The 21,916-nt window shown below is 36.9% G+C and overlaps 1 protein-coding gene across 12 annotated transcripts; it reads right to left on the bottom strand.

The window, feature by feature from the left end:
* Positions 1-1,511: 1,511 nt before the first annotated feature.
* DRAM2 (DNA damage regulated autophagy modulator 2) lies at positions 1,512-21,916 on the bottom strand. 12 transcript variants are annotated; one of them, XM_036103704.2, is made up of 11 exons: positions 21,771-21,916; positions 20,570-20,694; positions 19,424-19,493; positions 16,926-17,020; positions 15,718-15,862; positions 11,871-11,938; positions 10,461-10,600; positions 4,344-4,521; positions 3,744-3,826; positions 2,279-2,405; positions 1,512-1,876 (listed from the first exon to the last, which is right to left on the bottom strand). In XM_036103704.2, the coding sequence occupies exons 5-10, from the start codon at positions 15,846-15,848 to the stop codon at positions 2,313-2,315; spliced, it is 693 nt and encodes a 230-aa protein (XP_035959597.1). In that variant the 5' UTR covers positions 15,849-15,862; positions 16,926-17,020; positions 19,424-19,493; positions 20,570-20,694; positions 21,771-21,916; the 3' UTR covers positions 1,512-1,876; positions 2,279-2,312. The 12 variants fall into 12 exon arrangements, with proteins under 12 accessions (XP_035959597.1, XP_035959592.1, XP_035959593.1 ...); XM_036103699.2 differs by lacking the exon at positions 2,279-2,405 and adding an exon at positions 2,406-2,498 and having other exon boundaries at positions 21,771-21,912; XM_036103700.2 differs by lacking the exon at positions 2,279-2,405 and adding an exon at positions 2,406-2,498 and having other exon boundaries at positions 20,570-20,691; positions 21,771-21,909.

Here is a 21,916-nt window from a genome sequence, read left to right as displayed (position 1 = left end):
CTATCAAAGTAACATTTTGTTTTAAAATAATTTCTTTAATGTGTTAGTGCACATTTCTAAGCCTAATATTCTAGTATGGACCTGTAAATCCAAGTTTTTCCCTATGCCATCCTCCCCACATATTTATAAACTTCGATTCTATCAATTCCTCTCTCACCACATTGTGGTCCTTCACAACTTGAATTTCATCTTCCCTGATGTACAGGAGTCAGGACTGAATGCTGTTTCTCAGGTGTGGCTGCACCATAATTTGCAGAAGCATGACAGAAATTTTTCATGGTTTGTAACCATTTTTTTCCTAGTGATGCCAGATTTCAATGAACCAGTGTTTACTGAAATATCTCCCATGTTCACTGCTGCATGATAAACAGTATTTTATTCCACTTTGTCTTATTAGCCCAGAAGTCTTCAGAAATATTATTTACATAGTCCTATATCTAGCAACTTATTCCTAATTGAGATCTGTTTCCACCATATATCCATTTTCCTTTAAAAGTGCTCCTTCTTTGTACTTTAAACTTGTTCTCACCATTTTTTATTTTGGCTACAGAACCATTTCTTCTAAAATGATAAACCTTGTTAATCTTCTTCAAAGATTCTTCTGAGAACCAGTCACTGAGCACCTTCTGGATGAGTAATTTGAATTTGAATTTTATCTGGGATCTGTAAACCATCCTTTATCTGCACAGATAGGGATCCAAGTAGAAGCTATCTGATCATTTGCATGACAGAGAGAAAGAAAACCATTTTGGTGGATACCTATATCACAATTATTTTGTACCTTGTGTTTTTTTTTTGGACTGATTTTGTCCTTTAGAATTTGGGTTCTACAAAGTTCACACCCTGTTTAAAAGGCTTAATATCTGCCCATTCAAGACTACTTCTATAAATAATTATAATTTGCTATAAATGAAAATCTAAGAAGCTCTTGACTGCAGTTTGTGGTAACTTACATTAATCATATCTGCTGTTATTCACAAACTTCTCAGCCTTATGTATGAACACGAACCCTTGTTTTATGTAAAACACAACTGAAGTAAATCTGCCTATAGCTACGTCTCTCATGCATTAGTGATTAAAATCTCATTTCAGAGACTAAGCTTCATGAAACTATTTCAAGTGTATGTGACAGACCACTTGGCATAGTATTTGGCTTTGTGGCAGGAATCAAGTCCATACCTAGAGAATCACCTGTGCAAAGCTTAAGCAATGAACGCACTTACATGAATTCAGGTCTGCTCCCCTTAATAAGTGGATTCCAGAAGAAAAACATTTTATAAAGACTGTAAGAAATGTACTGATATGGTAAAACTATTATTTCAAAATCCAATTCTAAAAGAGCTGTTGAGCAATGCTGATTATCTGGGGTCCTGGAAAATATCTCTTATAAAAGTGCTCCAAACAAAACATGGTTTACAATGATTTAGAAAATATGAAAGGCTGGATTTTGCAGACTGCTTGGTGCACTTCTTGTTGTTCCTCTTAAATAAAGTAGAAAAAAATCTACAGTGTTGTAGTCCTTTGGTTTTATTTTCTGGGATTAAAAAAAGTATAGGCATAAATGTTTTTACATGGTCTTCTTGAAGATATCCTTTAAAATAACTTGTGAAATGGCTTTATTTATGTCTCTTGATTATCAGTATTCATCAACATCACTGTCAGCCTTGATTAACTGGTTAAAAATTTCAGAGCAGAATAAGGAACTTTCATGAACATTTCCCCCAATCCCTGAGAATCATAATCATCACAGATATATTTTATCCCTTCATCATAAATCTCTGGAAAGTAGCCGTGTTCGTTCATTGTTCACAGGGCAAGGGGCAGCGTCATAGAGAGTTAATCCATGTAAATTGGCTTCCACTCGTAAAGAAATTTTCTGTAACAGAAAAGAAAATTATATATAGGCGTTTGTTCCTTAAAGACATCTTCAATGTCTTCAACATCACATCTTCAACATGTTCTGAAGAATATTTGTGGGACTGGAGATGTAAATCAATTCTAATGAGTAACAAGATTGAGACAGATGTTGTACTGCCAAAGGTATCTGTAGTACCAACAGTTAGGTGAACCAAGCTGTCCGACTCAGAAGGTCTTCATTTTTCTTTGGTTACTAAAAGGAATCAGTGAAACTAAATGTTGAGGATGGCCTATGTAAACACAGGCAGAGTTGATGAAAATTCTGTGAAAAGTTTTCTGCTTACTTGTTTTACAATCCTATTTTCAAGGTTGAACCCCTTACTAACAACACACTACTTCCCCAAACACAGAAATGATTTACCTGAGAAGCTCTTCTGGCATCGCTGCTTATGAAGTTAATTTTCAGAAAGGTTGGAGACTTGACTATAGGAACTTCCTTTATTCCACCTGAAGGAAGTTTGCATAAATCTAATGCTGTGTTTTCTTACCTGAAAATCACGGATGTAAGTCAGGAAAAAACCAAAGAAGGAGAAAGACATAGACCATTCTGCTGCAGTGGTGACCATGTGAAGCACATAACCCTTGAGTGACAACGGAAAAAAAAAATAATTCTGTGAAATTTCATCTGAATGATCTAGAATTTCTCTCAAATAAAAGACCCATAAAACCTGCAAACCAATCTGCCTTCTGAAATTCAAAGGACATCAGGTAAACACTAAGGACATATTAATACACTATGGCCTTTTGTTAAAAATGTATCCATGAGTTTATTAATTGTAACAAACATGCCATATTAATTAAAGATGTTACTAAAAGAAGCAGGTACAGAATATATTGATAACATCGAACCCTGTGCACTATTTTCACAATTTTCTGTAGATATAAAACTGCCTAAAATAAGGTTTGTTTAAAAACTTAATTCTATTTATCTTTTATAAATAATTCTATATCTGAACTCTCTGGAAAACAAAACAAAACAACCCTTAATTTATTGCACATATCTCAAGAATTAAAGACATTAGGAAAGTCCTCCTAAATGATCTAGCTATCATAACCTCCTCTAGAGCAAATAAAATTTCCATTTGAAGAACTAAGAACAGGAGAACCTCTACTCTATAATTGGGAAGTTACTGCCTTTCCCACAGCCATAAGATTCATTAAATGCCACTAAAAATGTCAGTAAAAAATGCTCATGATAAACGTGTTATTTTTAGAGCATTAAATAATACATGGATTATAACTGAAGGAAACTAGTAAATTATTTCATTCTTTCATTCTCACAAACATATCCCATCCGGGGCTAATTCTTTAAAAACAATTCAAAATGAAATGCCACTGCAAGGTTTGTGAAAACAGATGAACTTATTTTATCATCTAGCTAGTATATATCCCTCCTCTTTTTTTCCTCAGGGTCAAAGATGTTATCTCCATTCACATATCCACTATATTGAAACCCAAATGCAGAGTCCATAATAATAAATCTCTAGATGGTAATTCAGAAAACAAGTATTCTAATAATAAAAGATCTCAGTTGGGTATGTTGTACATTATATACATATTTAGAGGAGTCAATTTCTGAGAAAACTCTTTGCCATCACAATTCTCTTTGTGTCTTGAAAATGTTCACTGTTGAAACGTGACAGAAGAATATAGGTGGTGCTACATAAACTCAATCATACATAGAAAATAATCCTAATTTAACAAAATGATTATTCTACTGAAAAAGTATCATTTTTTTAGTGATGACATGAAAAATACATCAAAATCAACCATAATAGTTATCCTTTATACAATTAAACTAAGTTTTATAGATTCCAAGCTCTTACTCTGTCCTCAGGGTTCCAATGGAGTTTCTGTACGATATCTGTGCCGAAATTCCCACTGTACAAAAGGGATGAGCAAGTCAGCACTATAAAAAAAGTAAGTCAAGGAGAATCTCAGAGAAAATCTGTAAGCTTAGATTCAAAATAAAAATCACTTTAAAGGTCCACAAGGATTACTCATACATTTGTTTCCAAGGTCCAAACCCATTTTCTTAAAGACTAGATATTATACAGCAGTAGTGAAAATTAAAATGTACCCAGAGGATTACTACGAAATGGTTTGCATAGTCAATCCCTCTTTGCTCAGTAACTCAGCAGCACTAGCCTAAGATTCTGCTACATAATTGTTCTCGGGAGGGCATTAACTCATCCTTCCTATCTCTGAAGTGAGTATGATCAGGCTAAATCTTATCTTTGTTCTCAGCTCAATTACTGAGATCCTACGTAAAATTTGAATTTCATGTTTCAAGTCCTTTAATTTAGGGTTACTAACCCAAGAATCTCACCCACAAAATGCCTGCTCATAATATGCCAACAGTGTTCACTTAAATTCTGTTATTCAATTCCCTTCCAAGTATAGCCACATTTTACAGCAAAGGATACTGCTAAATGCACTTACTCCACACCAGATAACCACCAGTAGTCTGATCCAGAAGACTTGTTTGCCATGAATTTTGGGCTGCATTTGGTAGGAAAGGATGGTCTGAACGAACATGTATAACGAGCCCATACCAAAGGTGAGCACAGCTCCACATACATGCACAACAAAAAAGGCTGTTTTCTGAGAGGTAGAAAGAAGAAATAAGTAAATAAGGGAAACTCAAAACATATTGCCAACACAATATTTGAAAGCACAAGCTAGTGATCTCAAAAGAACAGTCACTGAATGGAAAAGCACTGTGAATTCTAGAGATTACTTCCTGAAGCAATTCTCTGTCAGAGTACTCCACAAAAGCCAGAAGATTACAGTAAACCAAATTGTTCACATGTCACTACTGAAAATATGACAGTAATTATTCATGTACTCACTGAATAATAAGTTTATTTGGGTACCTTTTCTGTGTCAAGCACTGTTCTAAGTACTCAGATATATTAGTGAACAAAACAGACAAAAATCTGGCCCTCAGAGTTTACATTCAAGTGAAGAAGCACAAACAATAAGTAATAAACTTTAGAAATAAGTAAAGTCCATCGTACGCTAGATGGTAATAAGGGTTATAGAAAAAGAGTAGTGCATGGCAAAGGAGGATCAGGATGGTTGGGAAACTGGAGGGAGGGAGTTTCAACTTAAATCTAATTTAAATCTAAGTACAATTGAAAGGTCAAAAAATTAAAGCATTCCCTCTTGGCTCTCACTGATTGGTTTTGATAAATTCCAATTCTTTTCTCCTTTATCTCACTCATCAGTATCCATTTACATTTTACTTATTATCACATGTACCCTCTGCTTAAAAGTGACAACAGTAGCTCTCCAAAAATTCTACAAACGTTTTTGGTTGAACCACTCTAGTTTCTGAAGGTGATGCAGTCTGTATGTCACTTGGTTGAGAAGGCACCGTAGAGCACCTGGCAGAGTGTATGATGGGATAACAAGAGGGGAGAGGTTAAGGCTTGGGTTCCTTCTTTCACAATCGACTGTGCTAATTCACAAACATAGAGCCCAATTTTCTTAGTTGAAGCTATAAGAAGTAAAAGATAGTAATGTTTTTGCCAAAGCCATTGGTTTTCTTTTGGAGAGGAAGGGCTATTTTGATTCGGTTTGTGGTGTTATAACTGGCAGTAAGTTATGAGTACTGGGAAGGGAAAAAAAAATGCATTGCTATTACCACTTTGGGTAACAAAGAAAAAAAACTTCAGCACCCGTAAAACATAATACAAAATGGTATTATCTTCTTATGGGAATTTATCTATACATATGAATAAAGGCTAGAAAAATATAGGCAAAAATGAAATTAACTATTTTAGGGCTACGAGCAGGTGAATTTTTTCTTAAAAAAAAAAAATTCTCATATGTATTGATGAAGATAAATACAGATATAGCCTGACTGATGCCCACCTGTGATCACTGTACAGTCCCAACAACAAAATCCTGTGAATTAAAAAGTAAAAGTAAAGAATGGAGAGTGCTTATTACTGTATTTTTATAATTAAAAATAAAGGCATTTAGGGACGCCTGGGTGGCTCAGTCGGTTAAGCGGCTGCCTTCAGCCCAGGTCATGATCCCAGGGTCCTGGGATCGAGTCCCACATCGGGCTCCTTGCTCAGCAGGGAACCTGCTTCTCCCTCTCTCTCCGTCTGCTTGTGCTCTCTCTGTCAAATAAATAAAAATCTTTAATAAAAAAAAATAAATAAATAAATAAAGGCATTTAAAACTGCTTTTAACTGGCAGTACTTCTGCTTGTACATTCAATTTTGTCATTTTAGAGACCAGGGAAACAGCAAAAGATCTTGAAATAGGCCAGAGAGTATTTTTCCAGTGGAACGTTAGAGCCTCTGGGGCTGGTTCTACACGAATATGAGTTTTACTTGGCTCTGATTAGGCTATTTTTCACAGAAAATTTCCGTCATGATAGAAGTTATGTGTAGAGACAGAAGTTAACTTATAGAAAACTGATAGTAAGGCAAATAATCCATATCTATACAAATGCAAGTTGTGTCTTTTTGAATGTTATTAATTGTCACTCTGTGAATATGACCAGTTTTACATCATAAATTTATTTTAGCATTCCCTATCTGACTACAAACGTGTGGTACCTTGACTTTTCTTTTGAGCTGATTTGTAATACCTAATATTTCCCTCATTAATTAATAAGTTAAATAAAATCTTTGGCACATGTGCAAAAGTCATTATTTTATCCTCTTTAAAAATATATCCTTTCACAAAACAAAGACAAAAACTTATCCTTTGACAAAGACAAGAAAAATTACAGAGATATGTGTGGTCAGGAGCAAATGTCTGATAAAGAACTTATAAATTATATATTCAATGGTCTGTAATCTTTACCTACAAGCAGTTAATGAAACTTAGGAACTAATCTCCTGCTTACTTATCCTTGAGGATAAATTTTATAGGAAGAAAGAATGGCATGTGACAACAGAGGCACATATCATAGAATTATGTTGCCATGAGCCATGCAATACCAAGGATTACTGGTAACCACTGAAACTAAAAAAGAGGCATGTGTCCCCAAAAGGGAACTATCCCTACTAACATCTTGGTTTTAGACTTCTGGCCTCCTGAACTTTGAGAGAATAAATTTCCGTTATTATAAGCCACTCAATTTATGGCATTTTGTTATGGCAGCCCTATGAAATTAATATAGATTTCTGCTTACTTATCCCTTCCAAGTTTCCTTGAGGATAAATGTCCTAGGAAGGGAAAAATTCCTCTAAATAGGCACTGAGGACCCTTAGCATATGTTTGTTTTGCTGAATATTATGATACACAGTTGTTTTCAAAGAAATTAAATTTGTGTTTTTTAAGTCAGATTTTTTCAAATCCCAATGGGTCTCTTTAAGCGTAGACAACCACAATAATAGCAAGAGAATTTTTATCCATCATGCATAGTCCCTTTGGCCTCTTTAATAAGTCACTAAACAATGAGAACATCTTTGTTTGAAGTGCTATGTTAGGTGCTGAATATACAATGATGAATAAAACCATTGTGCTTAGAATTAATGGAGAAAAATATCAACTAAAATTTTTAAAAACCATAGATATAAAATTAGACTATAGTAAGTGCTGTGAAGAATTTGTTTCCAGAGGCTTAGAGAACACAAAGAATTCAAATAAAGAAAACTCGAACTATATAGGAACCACAGAGAAGATCTCCCTGAGGAAGTAGTTTGCACAGAGATGTTGAAGACATACCTAGATCTATTTAGGTTTGGGGTTGTGAAATGTCCAACAAAAGAAACATGTGAAATGGAGTGAAATAAACTTGTCTTATTTAAGGAACAAAGAAAGTCCAGTGTTATATACAAGGGAGGATATTAAAAAGGGGAATGATGTAGAACGAGGCTGGAGAAGTAGATCATGCAGCCAGATCATGCAAGACCTTTGAATTAATTAAGCAGCTTGGCAGTTCATCAAATTCCTTTTTCTCTCTTGATTACATCTCTTTTCATGGAACTTGGGCACTGTTCAGCTTTAAGCAGGGGTACAGGGAAACAGAGTGGGATATATACATAATTCCAAAAGATTACACTGGCTGCAATATTAAATGAAAGGGATGTTAAGAGTGAAGGCAGAGGAAGTATTTAGGAGGCTATGGTAGCAGGCCAGGCTATGAGAGATAATGAAATCTGATCTGGTTGAGGAGATGGTAGTAGGGAGAGCAAGCGGAGATGGAAATGGAGAGCAGCAGATGTTTTCAAGAAATGTTTAAGGGATAAAACCAACAAGCCCCTACTTTAAAACACAGTGCTAGAGTCTCTTCCAAGTCAAACTCTATAACTTGAGTTTGTTTCTGCAAGACAGAGTGGGAAGAGGCAGGGGCAATGCACTCACCACTTAAAATAAGCAGTAAAAGTTTACATGAGAAAGGAAGGAAGGGTATCGGGGTACTGTTATAGAGTCTGCTTATAAATAGGGCCCAGCAATGAAGCCATCAGTGAAGGATGCAGAGGTCCAAAGTTGCATGAAAAGAGATGTGATCAAGAGAGAAAAAAGGAAATTTGATTCAAAATTCAAAGGCCCAGGGACCCCTGTGGTGAAGATTAACTAGAATGAAAGCTAAAAGGAACACAGCAAAAAAAGTATATAAACCGTTTTTGTAGGCAAATGAGGAAAAGGTAGAAAGGCAGAGTGCACAGTTTACAATCAGGAACTGCCATTGGAATTTACTGGATCACATAAACAAATATCAGTTACTAACAGAGTTAGCATCTTAAGTGTGGAGGTCACTTTGGGATTCATTTTTACCATACAGAGATGAGAGATACTGTTAAATTGATAAAGGGACAACTGGAACAAAGAATCACTATCCATATACTAAAAATTCCCCAAAACATATTTTTAACACTGAGCTTTAGAAACTGATTAGTGAAGGCAGGATCCTCTTTGTGGCAAAGACAGCTAGCTAGCTATCCATCAAAAATTCTGTGTCCCTTCCATAGTATGGAGTTGCCCCAGGAACTGATGCTCAGAAAGACTTCATTTCCCAGCCCCTTTTGTGTCTAGCAAATAAATGTTAGTAGAATGATGTGAGTCACTGCCAGGTCAAGGTTGTTAAGAAGCAGGTGTGATTTCTCTATATTCTCTTTGACTGTTTCAATCGGCTGGATGCAGAGGACAATAAGGACTTAGAGAATGGGAGAGCTCAAAGATGGATAGTGTCTGCGCCTTAAATCATTGTGGGAGGAAAGCCGTCTATCAGCCAAAAATACCCGGAGTGGATGCATGAATATGCCTCTATATGTGTATCTGTATGAGTGTGTATTAATAGTTATTAGATGTCTAAATAGGTTATCAGATGTCTAAACTGAAACTCTGAAGACTGCAGAGATTAATCAAAAAAAAAAAAAAAAAAACACCTATACGCCCGGGACACAGCTGGTATTACCGAAGACTCATCTGAAAGAATGTCAATAGAAAGGAATGTGAAGAGTTTGCAAATATTTGTGAAGGTTAACCTGCTACTTTAAGAATTCTCTGAGAAGAGGCACCTGGGTGGCATAGTAGGTTAAGCGTCTGCCTTCGGCTCAGGTCATGATCCCAGGGTCCTGGGATCGAGTCCCACATTGGGCTCCCTGCTCAGCAGGGAGCCTGCTTCTCCCTCTTCCTCTGCCCTACCCCCTGCTCATGCTCTATCTCTCTCATTCTCGGTATCTCAAATAAATAAATAAAATCTTAAAAAAAAAAAAAAATTCCCTGAGAAAAAGCTGGAAAAAGCTCCATACCCTCCCTTTACTTCCTCATATGAGGGGCTGAGCACCTAGAAATAGAGGTGATCAATGGGAACATCTAAACAAGAATATAAAATAGGTAAATGAGTGTAACTTGTTAGGCATTTTTTTTTTCAAAGATCTTTATTTTTAAGTAATCTCTACACCCAACACAGGGCTCGAACTCACAACCCCGAGATCATGAGTTCCATGCTCTATCAAATGAGCCAGCCAGGTGCCCCTCTCATATATATATTTTTTTTAAATTTAAATCTATAATTGTGTCACTTATAATTTATATCAATTCTCTCTGGTCTTGGAGTAATCTCCAACTAAGTAGTAATGAAGAATCTAATAGAGTCCTGTGAATTCTTAAAAGGTCAGAATAATTTATAGGTGTTCAGGAGCTTACTGAGAATGAATTTTTCTAATTGTGTATGTAGTGATCCCGAAGAAGGTCAAATAATTTATTTATTTATTTATTTATTTATTTTTTTAAAGATTTTATTTATTTATTTATTAGAGAGCGAGTGAGAGAGAAACAGCATGAGAGGGGACAGGGTCAGAGGGAGAAGCAGGCTCCCTGCTGAGCCGGGAGCCCGATGTGGGACTCGATCCCAGGACCCTGGGATCATGACCTGAGCCGAAGGCAGTCGCTTAACCAACTGAGCCACCCAGGCGCCCAGAAGGTCAAATAATTTAAAGGCAGGGGATTCTACTTTGTTAAGGCAAAGAAACAATAACAGTGTGTAACTGAATGTTTCAGGTTTCCTTTTTAACATGTATTAATTTATGTACCTCAGGAAAATACCTATGCTGAGCTAAAACACAAACCTGGAAGTTTGCCACAACAGAAAGTCCAAAACAACTCAGTAACCCAAGTACAAGGCCAGCCTTGTTTAATTTGATGATACGACTCTCTTCAGGATTCAGGGCATGAACTTGCTTGTAACGAACATAAATGGTAGCAATGCCTGGGAAGAGATAATCCGAAAGACAACAAAGTAATAAGTAAGCAGGGAATAAAGTTGCCAACAAAGAGTTAACAAAGGTCACCTAACATGTATCTTCCTTTCAAATTTAATTTGAGAGAAGAGAAAAAACAAAAAGCAGAAACAGCTGTTGATTTTAAAGAACATTTAAGGCTGCATTATGAAACTAGTCATATCTCTGTGTGACTGAAAGGCACTGGCCTCCATGGGCCTCACATTTACAAATATTTAGGATAAAATTTAAGAGATAAGTCTGATGTTTTCTGACAATTTCTAATGATAAGTTTTATATAAAACAAAATATCCTATATGATAAGCATTAAAGTTTAAAGTAATTATTGCTAAAATATGAATAAAATGGGTACCGGCAAAAAAAAAAACACCAAAAGGTAATTTGCCTCACTCCCATTGCATTTTATTTCAAATTATTACAACTTGGTTCAATCAGATATAGCAGTCGATTACACAGAAAACAAAAACACCCACTTTACCATCCTTGTTAGTCAAGAAAGGGTCAAATCAAATAAAATTTTCCATTGCAAAAATATTGCCAAAGAACTCAGAAGTGTAGAAAATGAAACAGAGATATGCTTTTGTAGAAATGTTTTTGAAAACTTTAGTCATAAGGTGAACTTCTATGCACTGAATCATTCATTTCCTTGACGTCAATTTCTGATCCAAGCAGATAATAAATATCATATGGAAGAGTTCAAATATTTAAAACAATCACAATTGATGGAAAAAATATTTTAATCATTAATAAAAGCTTGATTCAAAAAATAAATAATGAACAGGAATGTAAAATGCAGTAGAATTCCATTCCTTTGATGTTAGAACATTGTTCAAAAATCAAAGCATGGTTCCACTGCTATACTCTTAAACTTCTAAATTGTTTTTCCTAAATGAATTTAGTTGGTGTTAGTTGTGGTCGGTGTGTTTATAGCTTTTTGTCCTCTACTGGTCACTTAAGAAATCCACTTAAGGTCTCAAGAAATATTTGGTTATACTTTACAACTTCTATTTGGATGAGTAGTCAAATAGCCTTATAGATATTTTTTAAGGACTTATTTCTATAATTAAGCATTTTTAGAAATTGCTTTTCTTTTAAAAGGAACATATCTGGGACCAATAATTTAGTGATAACATTCCCTCAGGTATAACCAGAAACTAAAACAAGTAACACAAGTGTTTAAAGAAGGAAAGGGCAATTTCACTATTAATTTTGATTTTTAAAACAATTCCCATTACTTACACAAAACTGCGGCAATATTTAACATTGCCCCAAACAAGCATTTTTCTGGAGCTACTGTACCAGTGTCACTGAAAGAAAAAAAAGAAGGTATGTAGATTTCTCACACTAAATATACATGTGTATTTTTTCTAAAGAATAAGAAATAATGGGCTACTTCAAATCCTGTATCTTTTTATACATTTGTAAGTTTAACTCATATAATTTTATGAGAACATGACAGTTTGAGCTCACAGTACTTATCTAGTTCACTTTTTTTTTTTTAAAGATTTTATTTGAGAGAGAGAGAGGGAGAACACAGAGAGAGAGTGAGAGGGGGAAGCAGACTCCCCGCTGAGCAGGGAGCCCGATGCGGGACTCGATCCCAGGACCCTGGGATCATGAGCTGAGCCAAGGCAGATGCTTAACCGACTGAGCCACCCAGGCGCCCTAGTTCATTTTTTTCTCATATCACTTGAGATTATTTCTTTTTCAGATAACAGAAATCAATAGAAATTGATTTTAAAAAACCCAAACCTGGGCACCTGGTGGCTCAGTCACTTAAGTGTCTGCCTTTGGCTCAGGTCATGATCCTAAGGTCCTGGGATCGAGTCTTACATCAGGCTCCCTGCTCAGTGGGGAGCCGGCTTCTCCCTCTCCCTCTGCCCCTCCTCCCCGCTTGTTTTCTCTCTCTCTCAAATAAATAAAAATCTTAAAAATATATACAAATAAAAAAATTTAAAAAACCAAAACTATCCTGGGTATGTTAGGGCTGTGTTACTAACTTCTATCAATTGGGCAGGTATGTTCCTCTGTCCCACCTGAATGTTCCCTAAACATTACAGGTCCTTTCACAACTCTGCTTTGTCATCTGTTTGTTGACCCTGTCTACAAATCAATTAATACCTAATCATTTCCTGTTAATTTAAAAAACATTTATCAAGCACCTACTATGTGCCTGACAGTATTTTAGGGACAGAAGTATAGTGGTTAGTAAAAGAGACAAAGCCCTTCCCCTCTTGGAGCTTCCATTTTAGGAGACCAATTTTTCCCTACCCTCCAAAGCCTTGGCCAACTCCTCTAGCAGAATGAGGACTCGCAGAGCATTCTGTCCAGACTTCTGTTAAAATCACTGATCACAATGTGTTGCGATGCATCAGCTTACATGCTTGTGTTTCAGGGCAGCAGGGAAAACACAGGTCCAGATAACAGCCCACCTACCATTTACTGTAGAACCTTGGGTATGCTCTTGTATCTCTCTATGACTGTTCCTTATCGGCAAAGTGGGGCCATTAATTCCCTCCCAGCCTCATCAGCTCAACATGACGAAATGAAACTGACAATACATGTGAAGATTTAGCACAGCAGCAGACACGGGAGACACCCATTAAATATTAGTTCCTTTCCCTTCCCTCAAACTACAGTAAAGATGAAAAAGACAAAGTCTTTGGCCACGAATTGAAGTACTAGAGGAAAGAGATAATAAGGATCTCAGCTAACACAATGTAATGGGAATAAAAAAGAGATGGAAAATCACGTCTGGTAAGGAATCAATAAGGTTTGGTGAACATTTGGGTTAGGTTTATGGAAAGTAAAGTAACACATATAAATTCTAAGGATTGCTCCTTCCGACTCTAAGATGTATCTTTAGAAACAAAAGATTTTGTTACTCTGATCATCTTCAGGGAGTGAGGATTATGGTTTTGTTGTTTGTTTCTTCTACTTTTCAAATTTTCAAGAATAATATATATATATATATATTTTCTTATAATCAGAAAAAAAATTTTCTGATTCCCTAAAATTTTAATAGTTGTATTTCAAGAGATGCTGCAGTTTCAAAATATCCTAGAAAGAAACAAAAGCATGCATTTCCAAGATGGCTGGCTGCCTCGGCTCTGGAACAGTTTGATACAAACTGGCCTACAAGTGAAAACAGCCAGGTCCATCACCTCCTCAGCACAGCACTCCAACCCAGTGGTCATCAAACTATTTTGATCACATGTCATCAAAAAAAAAAAAAAAAAAGGTGTGATTATGTAACTTCAAAATATATGTATTTATTATATAAGTTCAAATATCAAGATTAAAAAGTATACATAGAAATTCTAATAATTTGTTCTCGTGCTCCAGTACTCTTCTCCTGCGTTCTACCTGGGCATCCACTACTTGAACCAACTAAGAGAACACCTGAAACATACTTGCAGTGGAATTGTCTTTGGAGTGAAATTTACATTTGGTTATTTCTTTTGGGACTATTGACAATTAAACCTTTTAGATAGGGGTCTATGAACTGAAAGGAACTTTGCAGAGCATCTAGTCTAACTTAAGCATTCTTCGAATGAAGGAAATGAGCCTGAGGAGTAAAATTAAGTAGTACTGAGTTTAAATGTATTAGAACATTGGAGAAAGATCCCAGGGTAATAATACTACATAACACAATAATAATACAGAAAAATAAAAGGGCAGAACAGGGATGGAAAAGGAAGTGTCTAGGGTACTATCGGACAATCACATGCAGTACCATCAGAGAACTGAAACTCTGAAAAAGAACCCAAAGGCCTCTTAAATGATTAAAAGCTCTTTAAAGTGAAAGCAGACAAGTTCCCAAAGGGGAAATAAAAATGCTGAAAGGCACTCAGGAATTACTGATGTATGTTCTCTAAAAAGTTACTAGAGAATGAACTGGCTCCTTAAGCTACATGTTCCTCTAGCAGAGTGGTGATCAGTGGTGATTAGTCATCAAATTATTCCTAGAGTTGGAACCTTAAATTCTAAAATATCTTTGGTTTTTGCACATCTTCCCAAAGTGTAGCCAATTTGTTGCTATCCTTTGCTCCATACCATACCATTGTGGGAACAAATGTAGATAGTAACATTCTGATCTCTTCTTGATATTTTAAAAAGATAAATTTAGCTTCTGGTTTGTCATCCTTTAAAAATTCACTATTTTCTATGTTGGAGAGGTTATTTTTCAGAATGTAAACAAATAAATAAATGAAAAACTATAACAACAAACTATGGAAGAAAATCAATCAAACCATTAATTACCTCTGGATAGGCAGGAGCTAGAGAGGGGTTGAAATAGACTTTCATTTTTTGCTTTTATAATCAGTCTACTATTATTTAAAATTTGTTAGGATAAGTATATATTGCCTTTATAACTGGAAAAAAAGAGTTATGAACATAGCACAAGCAACTGAGTGCCCATACTTATATCATAATTAGTTTTGAAATTTCAAAAATATTACTGATAAGTTTTGATATTTAATGTGTCAGAAAGATCTAGACAATATGTCATAAAGGTTAAAAGCAGGGTCTCCAGAGTCAAATTGCCCAAACTGCATTTTGGTTCCATCCCTTACTGAGTCATGTGGCCTTGAACAAATAACTTATTTCCTTCTCTCTTACATGGGGGTAAAAATTCTTCAAAGGGTAGTTGTAAGGATTCAATTATTTATCATCTGAAGAATGCTTAGAACATTACCTTGCATGCAGTAAGTAGATGGATAAATAGTTGTCATTACCATTATCTTTTAATACTATTACTGTTGTTTGCAGCATTTTTGAATTTTAAGGGGAGATAATTCCACTTCTATCTTCTGAGACAACCTCAAATGTTTATTTGGAAGACAAGGCACTTAAAGTGTCCTAATTCACTAACTAATTCACTAAGTGAATCATACCCCTCTGTCTCCACCTTTCTCTATCACACAGAAAGAACCAAATACAACTTCCTTTTTATATTCTTTTTGTTGTTGTAATGTCAAATATAAAATCTGAATTTTAAAATGTTAATATGGAATGTTAGCTTCACTGTTAGAATGTGAATGATGCATAAACAGTCTCCTATAAAAAAATACATTTCACTGACCTGATATAAGGCAGAGCAGGGTCAACATGGTGAAGTGTTATGGCCGTAATGTACGAAAATATGAAAGCAGCAGCTGTCCAAATTACTAGGGCAGAAGGGAGGAAACTGAGACCTTGCTGAAACCACCACATCTCAAACAGGTCTTCTGAAGTAGAAAAAACAAATTAGAGAAGATTATTCACAAGTATTTCATCTCTTCTACTTTAGCCACCCACTCCCACTATCTTGTACTTATCTCATGAGCTGTTCCACTTCTGAAATCATCCCCCACACCATCTACTACACCTGCTTGCTTTCAATTTCTCTGTAAATGGAACCAAGCTTCACCCACTTGCCATATCCAGAAACGTTCTTTCTACCCCAGCTTTCCACACATAATCAAGTAGTAAGCAGTTTATTCAACCTCCTAAATTTCCTTCAAATCTACCCTTTCTCTCCATCTTCACTGCCACTACTCTACCTAAAGCACCATCATTTCTTGGCCAGATTATTATTATAATCTCCCAAATGGTCCTTCTGTAGTGTGGACCATGACCAATCTAGACTCCACCCTAAAACCAGAGTGATCATTCTAATTCAGAAATACCAATCTGACTACCTATTCACCTACAAAGAATATTTCAGGTCCTCCCTGTGCCCTTATAAATTGTCTTTCCTCCTTAACTCAGTCTACAGGGTCTTTGCATTATCTGATCTCTACTTACCTTTTGGTAATTCATCTCTGGCTACTTCTCTGTTCCCAATTCCTTGCTCTAGCTTTCATTGTCTTCATCATCGTTACAAATGCAAGCAGTGTCTACTCTGTGTCAGCATGTTACTAATCACCTTAAATACATGATCTCATTTACTTCTCACAACAGAATTACAGAGGTTAAGAGCACTGTCCAAGGTCACAGGGCTGGGACTCAGTAGAGACAGAATTCAAACTCAGGCAGTTCTGTTCCATCATCAATCACTATGCTATACGGCTACAGCAAACCTCTTTCAGATGTTCAAATGTGTCATGCTCTCTTGTACACTTGCAGACCTTCACATACACTGTTCTGTCTGGGTAACAGACTACCATGCTATCACCCTCCAGCCTTACTACCACCTGTTAACTCCTATATATTTTCAAGTACCAACTCTTCCAGCTTGAGCTGAGTGTCCCTACTTTGTTTCCAAGAGCACCCTTTACCTCCCTGACCAGGGCATTCATCTCACTTAACTGTTGCTTGTTTGCTTGGTTTTATCTTCCTCACTAAACCTTAGGTTCTGACAGAGCAGGAACCAACCGTTTTGTTCACCATTCTATTTCCAGCTCCTACATGAGAGAGAAAAGAAAAAGAGCACCTAAATACACACATATCACACATCACCACTTTCTCTCTTAAATTCCAGACTGAGGATGTTGTTTCCGAATTCACTTATGATTACTTGACATTAATGTATCTGAATGCATTTAATTTTTAAAAATAAATACAGAAATACTTTCAAATTATAAGAAGTTACTCCTATGCATGTAAAAATAATGTCATGTTTGGAGGAGTATCTTCTCATAGTTTGATGGACAGAAATTGAATATTTCCCATGAACTTTGTAACAACTCTTATCTGCATAATCCTCCAATGTGCTCAGCTTCTTCCAAATAATGAAATCTCAGCCATTTTTGACTTGTACTTGTCATTTACTCTGATCATCTGACTTGTTGCTAAATATGTACATTTAAATCTTGCTAAATAAGTTTCTTTTCCTTTATCCCTAAAGTCACCATTATAGACTTGATTTGAATAATTTCCTGCTTGAATTATCATAATCTCCTCCTTTTTGTTCTTTTTTTTCCTTTTTAGTCTTTAACATTCTATCAATTTTCTTCATCAATTTAGTTAAACATGACAATTCCTTGCCACATTCCTATAGTGCTTTTCCCAGCATAAGTTTCTGAGACAATAATTCTCAATTTCTATAAATTATGATTACTTCTTAAATCTTTCTTTCCTTTCTTCTCTTTGAAAAACATTTTATTTTGGATAATTTTAACATAACATCCTTAGAGGCATCTAGTTTCATATTTGTTGGTTCCACCAACCTTTGCACCTGTTTATAGTTTTTCACTATGAACTTTAGGATTTGGATTTTAATTGGGAGTATTCTAAAAGGCTTAGGTTAAGGGTGAATCATTCCAGGGAGGGTCTATATCTATTTTTGCCATGCGGTCTGGCACATTACCAAGGGGCCAACTTTAATTTCCTGACTTTCAGGTTTTTTAGACCATGTAGATATGTAAATTTGAACCTTGAATCTGAGTGATGGCAGACCCTGCAGTTTCAAGTTCACAAGAGGTAGCTTTACTCACCCACCTGGACCTGGGTGAAAATGAACAAATTTCTTTGTGATCCCCCTTGGCCAGGAAAGAGGTATTTTCCCTAGCCCACCTTTCATGAAGTGTAGTTTTTTGAGGATCCAGGCTGAATTTGGGGGAACGTGGTTCTCCAAGGCCATGGGTTGTACAATTTCAAGTAGAAATATTTACATTTTAACTTTTATGAACAAAATCATCCCCTGAAACACATTTATACAAACTACCATGTGAATGGTGCCTCTTGGAGTTGTATACCTGAGAGGTCAAAGGGCTATGAATTCTCTCTCTCTACCTTGGGTGGGGAGCAAGAGGAGCCTATCACCTGTCCCTAATTGTGCTTTATTTCTACTATCAGCCAAACCAAAAGACACACTGCTAGTTTACTACTCTGGTTTGTTTTCTCTGACCTTTTAGCACTGGGGATTTCCCTTTCTGTTCTACAGGCCTGCAATGCATTTAAAAGGCTAATCCAGCATTTAGGAATTTTGGCAAAAGGAATTTCCAAAACATTGTGTCCATCTCATTGCTAGAAGCATAACCTCCTCTTCCTTTAATCATTTTTGTTTGCTCACATCCTTCCTATTCTTTAAAATCGAGCTCAAATACGATCTTCCACACTCGACCTTTCCTAATCTCTTTGCATCCGGAAATAAGCACTCCTTCTTCTGAGAACACTTGATTTGCACATCTCTTATGGCTATTGTCTTCTACAGTATGACAAACAAGGAAAGGCTCTTAAGTGGATAAAATCCTTGGTGAGAGACTCCACTAAGCACAGCAGAGGGCCTTGCCTAGAGTAATCACTAAATATTTTGATTGAACAAACAGCCAAAACCAAATCTTCTTAAACCCCAAAAAGATTCATGATTTTTCTATTTCAGTAAACAGTATTGCCATTTTTCCAGGTTATCCAGATTCTAAGACCTGAGAGTAACGCTAGGTTCCAAAACAGCATCCTCTAGCCACATGTGGCTATTTAAATTAAAATTTCAATTGACTAAAATAAAACTTAAAAATTTACTCTTTCAGTCACACTAGCCACATGTCAAGTGCTCAAAAGCCCCATGTGTCTAGAGGCTACCATAAAGGATGGTGAACATAGAGAACATTTCCATTATCATGGGAAAGTTCTACTGGATGCTGCTGAGTAGCTATTATAGGGATTGTACTGACATAGCACAAGTAAAGAAACACGTTACTGATACATAATAAGTGGTAGCTTTTAGTACTGTTAAATGGTCTAAAATAATACCCACTTCACAGAGGTTTATGCAAGAACTAAATGAGTTTATATATGTAAAATACTGTCACAGATGATCAATAAATGGCTGTTGTTCCTCTTTTAGACTGTAAAAGATGAATTACCTGTTTTACAAGCTCATAAGATATTGGTCTTCAAATCTGCACCAACCTGCACCTTTGTAAACCCTGAAATCTATATACAAAGAAAATAAGAAAATGTTTCAAACCACATTCTTTTAAACGTACAATTTCAAGTCAATGCACCAGTATCTGTTCATGGGTAGGACACTATGTTATAGAATTATTAATAAGTTATTTTTCTTTGAAGAGTCAATACTTGTGTTTATTTTTTTATTTTAAAGTTAGTTTGGTGAACATACAGGGTTATATTAGTTTCAGGTGTATAATACAGTGATTCAAAACTTCCATACAATACCTGGTGCTCATCAGGTTAAGTGTACTAGTTTGTTTTACAATGATGTTGTACCATCTAAAATTAATATTTTAAATCTAGGATATCAATTTTCCTATCCTTTCGCACATTAGACACCTTTCGCTGATGTCAAAAAAGATAAAATAAAAGGAAAAACACTGAATTTCCTCCTATGGAAGGAAAGACAAAAATGAGCAAAGAACAATAGTTTATTATTAAGCAAAATAAAACATTAACTAGTCTGTGTGATGCAACGGGAAGAACACAGTTGTGAGATCAGCTTTACCCAAGGGCAAATCCTAGCTTTATCAAGTCCCAGCTGTATGATTTTAGGAAAATTACTAAGTTTCTCTGAGTTACAGTATTCTGATTTGTAAAGTAGCTATCTCAAAGGGTTGTTCCTTAGAGTAAGAACAGAGAAAGCATACAATATAACAATGATAGCTGATTTATCAATTCGGTACAACTGTAACTAGCCACAAGGATGGGGAACAACACTTAATTCTTTGCATGTGTGAATCATCTTGGATTCCTATCTCCTCAGCCTTTGAGGTTTCTGTTTAAACTGACAGTTTAGAAGACAAGCAGGGCTTGAAATGATTTACCAGTCTGCTAATGACAACTGGAAAATTTAAGGGCCCTGACTCGGTGAGGAAAACTACTTTTGCCCATGTATTTTCACAGTGGAAAGCTAGAAGTGTAGCTGGCTAATTGCCAAGTAAACAAAATTAAAATTTTAATGGTTAATGATTTAAGAAATCTTTGAAAATAGGCAAGAACAACCTCCATCTAGCAGTCAGAGTGCTTAATGAAATATTCTTGCATCTCTCACCTACCTTCTCTGCTTTCTTTGAAGATCCATAAATCAGAACAGCAGTTACAATTCTTAAATTTCACAAATGTTTGAATGCCACTGGTAATAAGATTAATTCCTTATACTGTCTCCTCTAAGTGGTGACTGCTAAGAAACAATAAGAAAGTAAATTCTGGATATTCCAAGTGAAGAGAGAACGCCTTAAGCTCTTTTTAAAAGTCCACAGAACCACCAGGCCCAAAGCAAAGCATAAGAGAAAACGGTTATTTTTCTAAACTCTAACCTGGCCTTCTGACAAATGTGATATTGTTGTAATTGTTAAATCCTAAAGAGTCTAGAAGATAAGTAACTTTTTATATATAAGTTGGATCAAATGTTACAAGGGGAGAAATGGGGGGAGAATCTGATAATGCCACAAGAATTACGAAACTGGGGTTTGGGTACTGATTTATAAATTAAAATTTGGGAGAACTGGAAAAATTATTTCCCCGGTGTGTTTACTGGTTTTCAAATGTATCCTAATGTAAAGAACGAACAGTGTGAGGATACAAAGGACCAGCCATTTACCTTTCTGCCCCTCAGGTCCGCCCCGCGACAGAACTGCGCGTGGTAGACGATCTTCGGATAAACACAAGGTCACCACAGATCTCAATTTCAAACCTGCCCCCAACCCCCCTACCTTGGAATCTGAGCCCGGGAGTGAAAATTGGAATGCGTACCCAACCGCAGTTTTTGTGGCACTAGGGCGAAGGTTCTCGGTAGCCGCTTGAAACAAAACCCAAGGCATTATTTACACCGCTGCCTCCTTACAGAGGCGCATAGCCCTGGAACGCAGATCTCATCTGGGCTTTGCCTGCGGCCCGGAAACGATGCGGGAAGCGGACCCTGGCTCCGCCTGCTCGGGGTTAGTAGGGGAGAGGAACTAGGAGAGACCAAGGATGGGGAGGCAGAGGTGAAGCACCGAGGCCTGAGCCCAGCCCGCACCCGCCCCCGTCCCCCAGGTCCCCAGGAGCCCGCCTGCGCTCCGGCCACCAGCGGGTCCCTCTCCCGCGCTTCGCACAGTGTAGTCCCGGGAGGCAGGGCCATCCGGCACGCGACTCGCGCGCGGGCCATGGGGGTAGGGGCTCCGGGCGACTTACACTTCCCAGACCCGCCTAATCCCATTCTCTGACGCACACCCCTACAGGGGGCTGGGGCCCACCCTCAGGCCCTTTTCGGCCTACCTTGTTTGCTTGGATGACCCCGCCAGGGCTGGCCGCCGCGTCCGAAGCCGGCCCGCGGGACCGAGACAGGGCGGGACGCTAGGGCGCGCTCCCGAGCAGCCAGGGCAGTCCTGGGGCGCGCTTACCTCCCCGAGGAGCGCGCCCGC

The sequence above is a fragment of the Halichoerus grypus genome, chromosome 5 (genome assembly GCF_964656455.1).
Source record: "Halichoerus grypus chromosome 5, mHalGry1.hap1.1, whole genome shotgun sequence".
NCBI classification, from domain to species: domain Eukaryota; kingdom Metazoa; phylum Chordata; class Mammalia; order Carnivora; family Phocidae; genus Halichoerus; species Halichoerus grypus.
The sequence above is the reverse complement of the archived record's forward strand: the minus strand, read 5'-3'. Positions and strand labels throughout refer to the sequence as shown.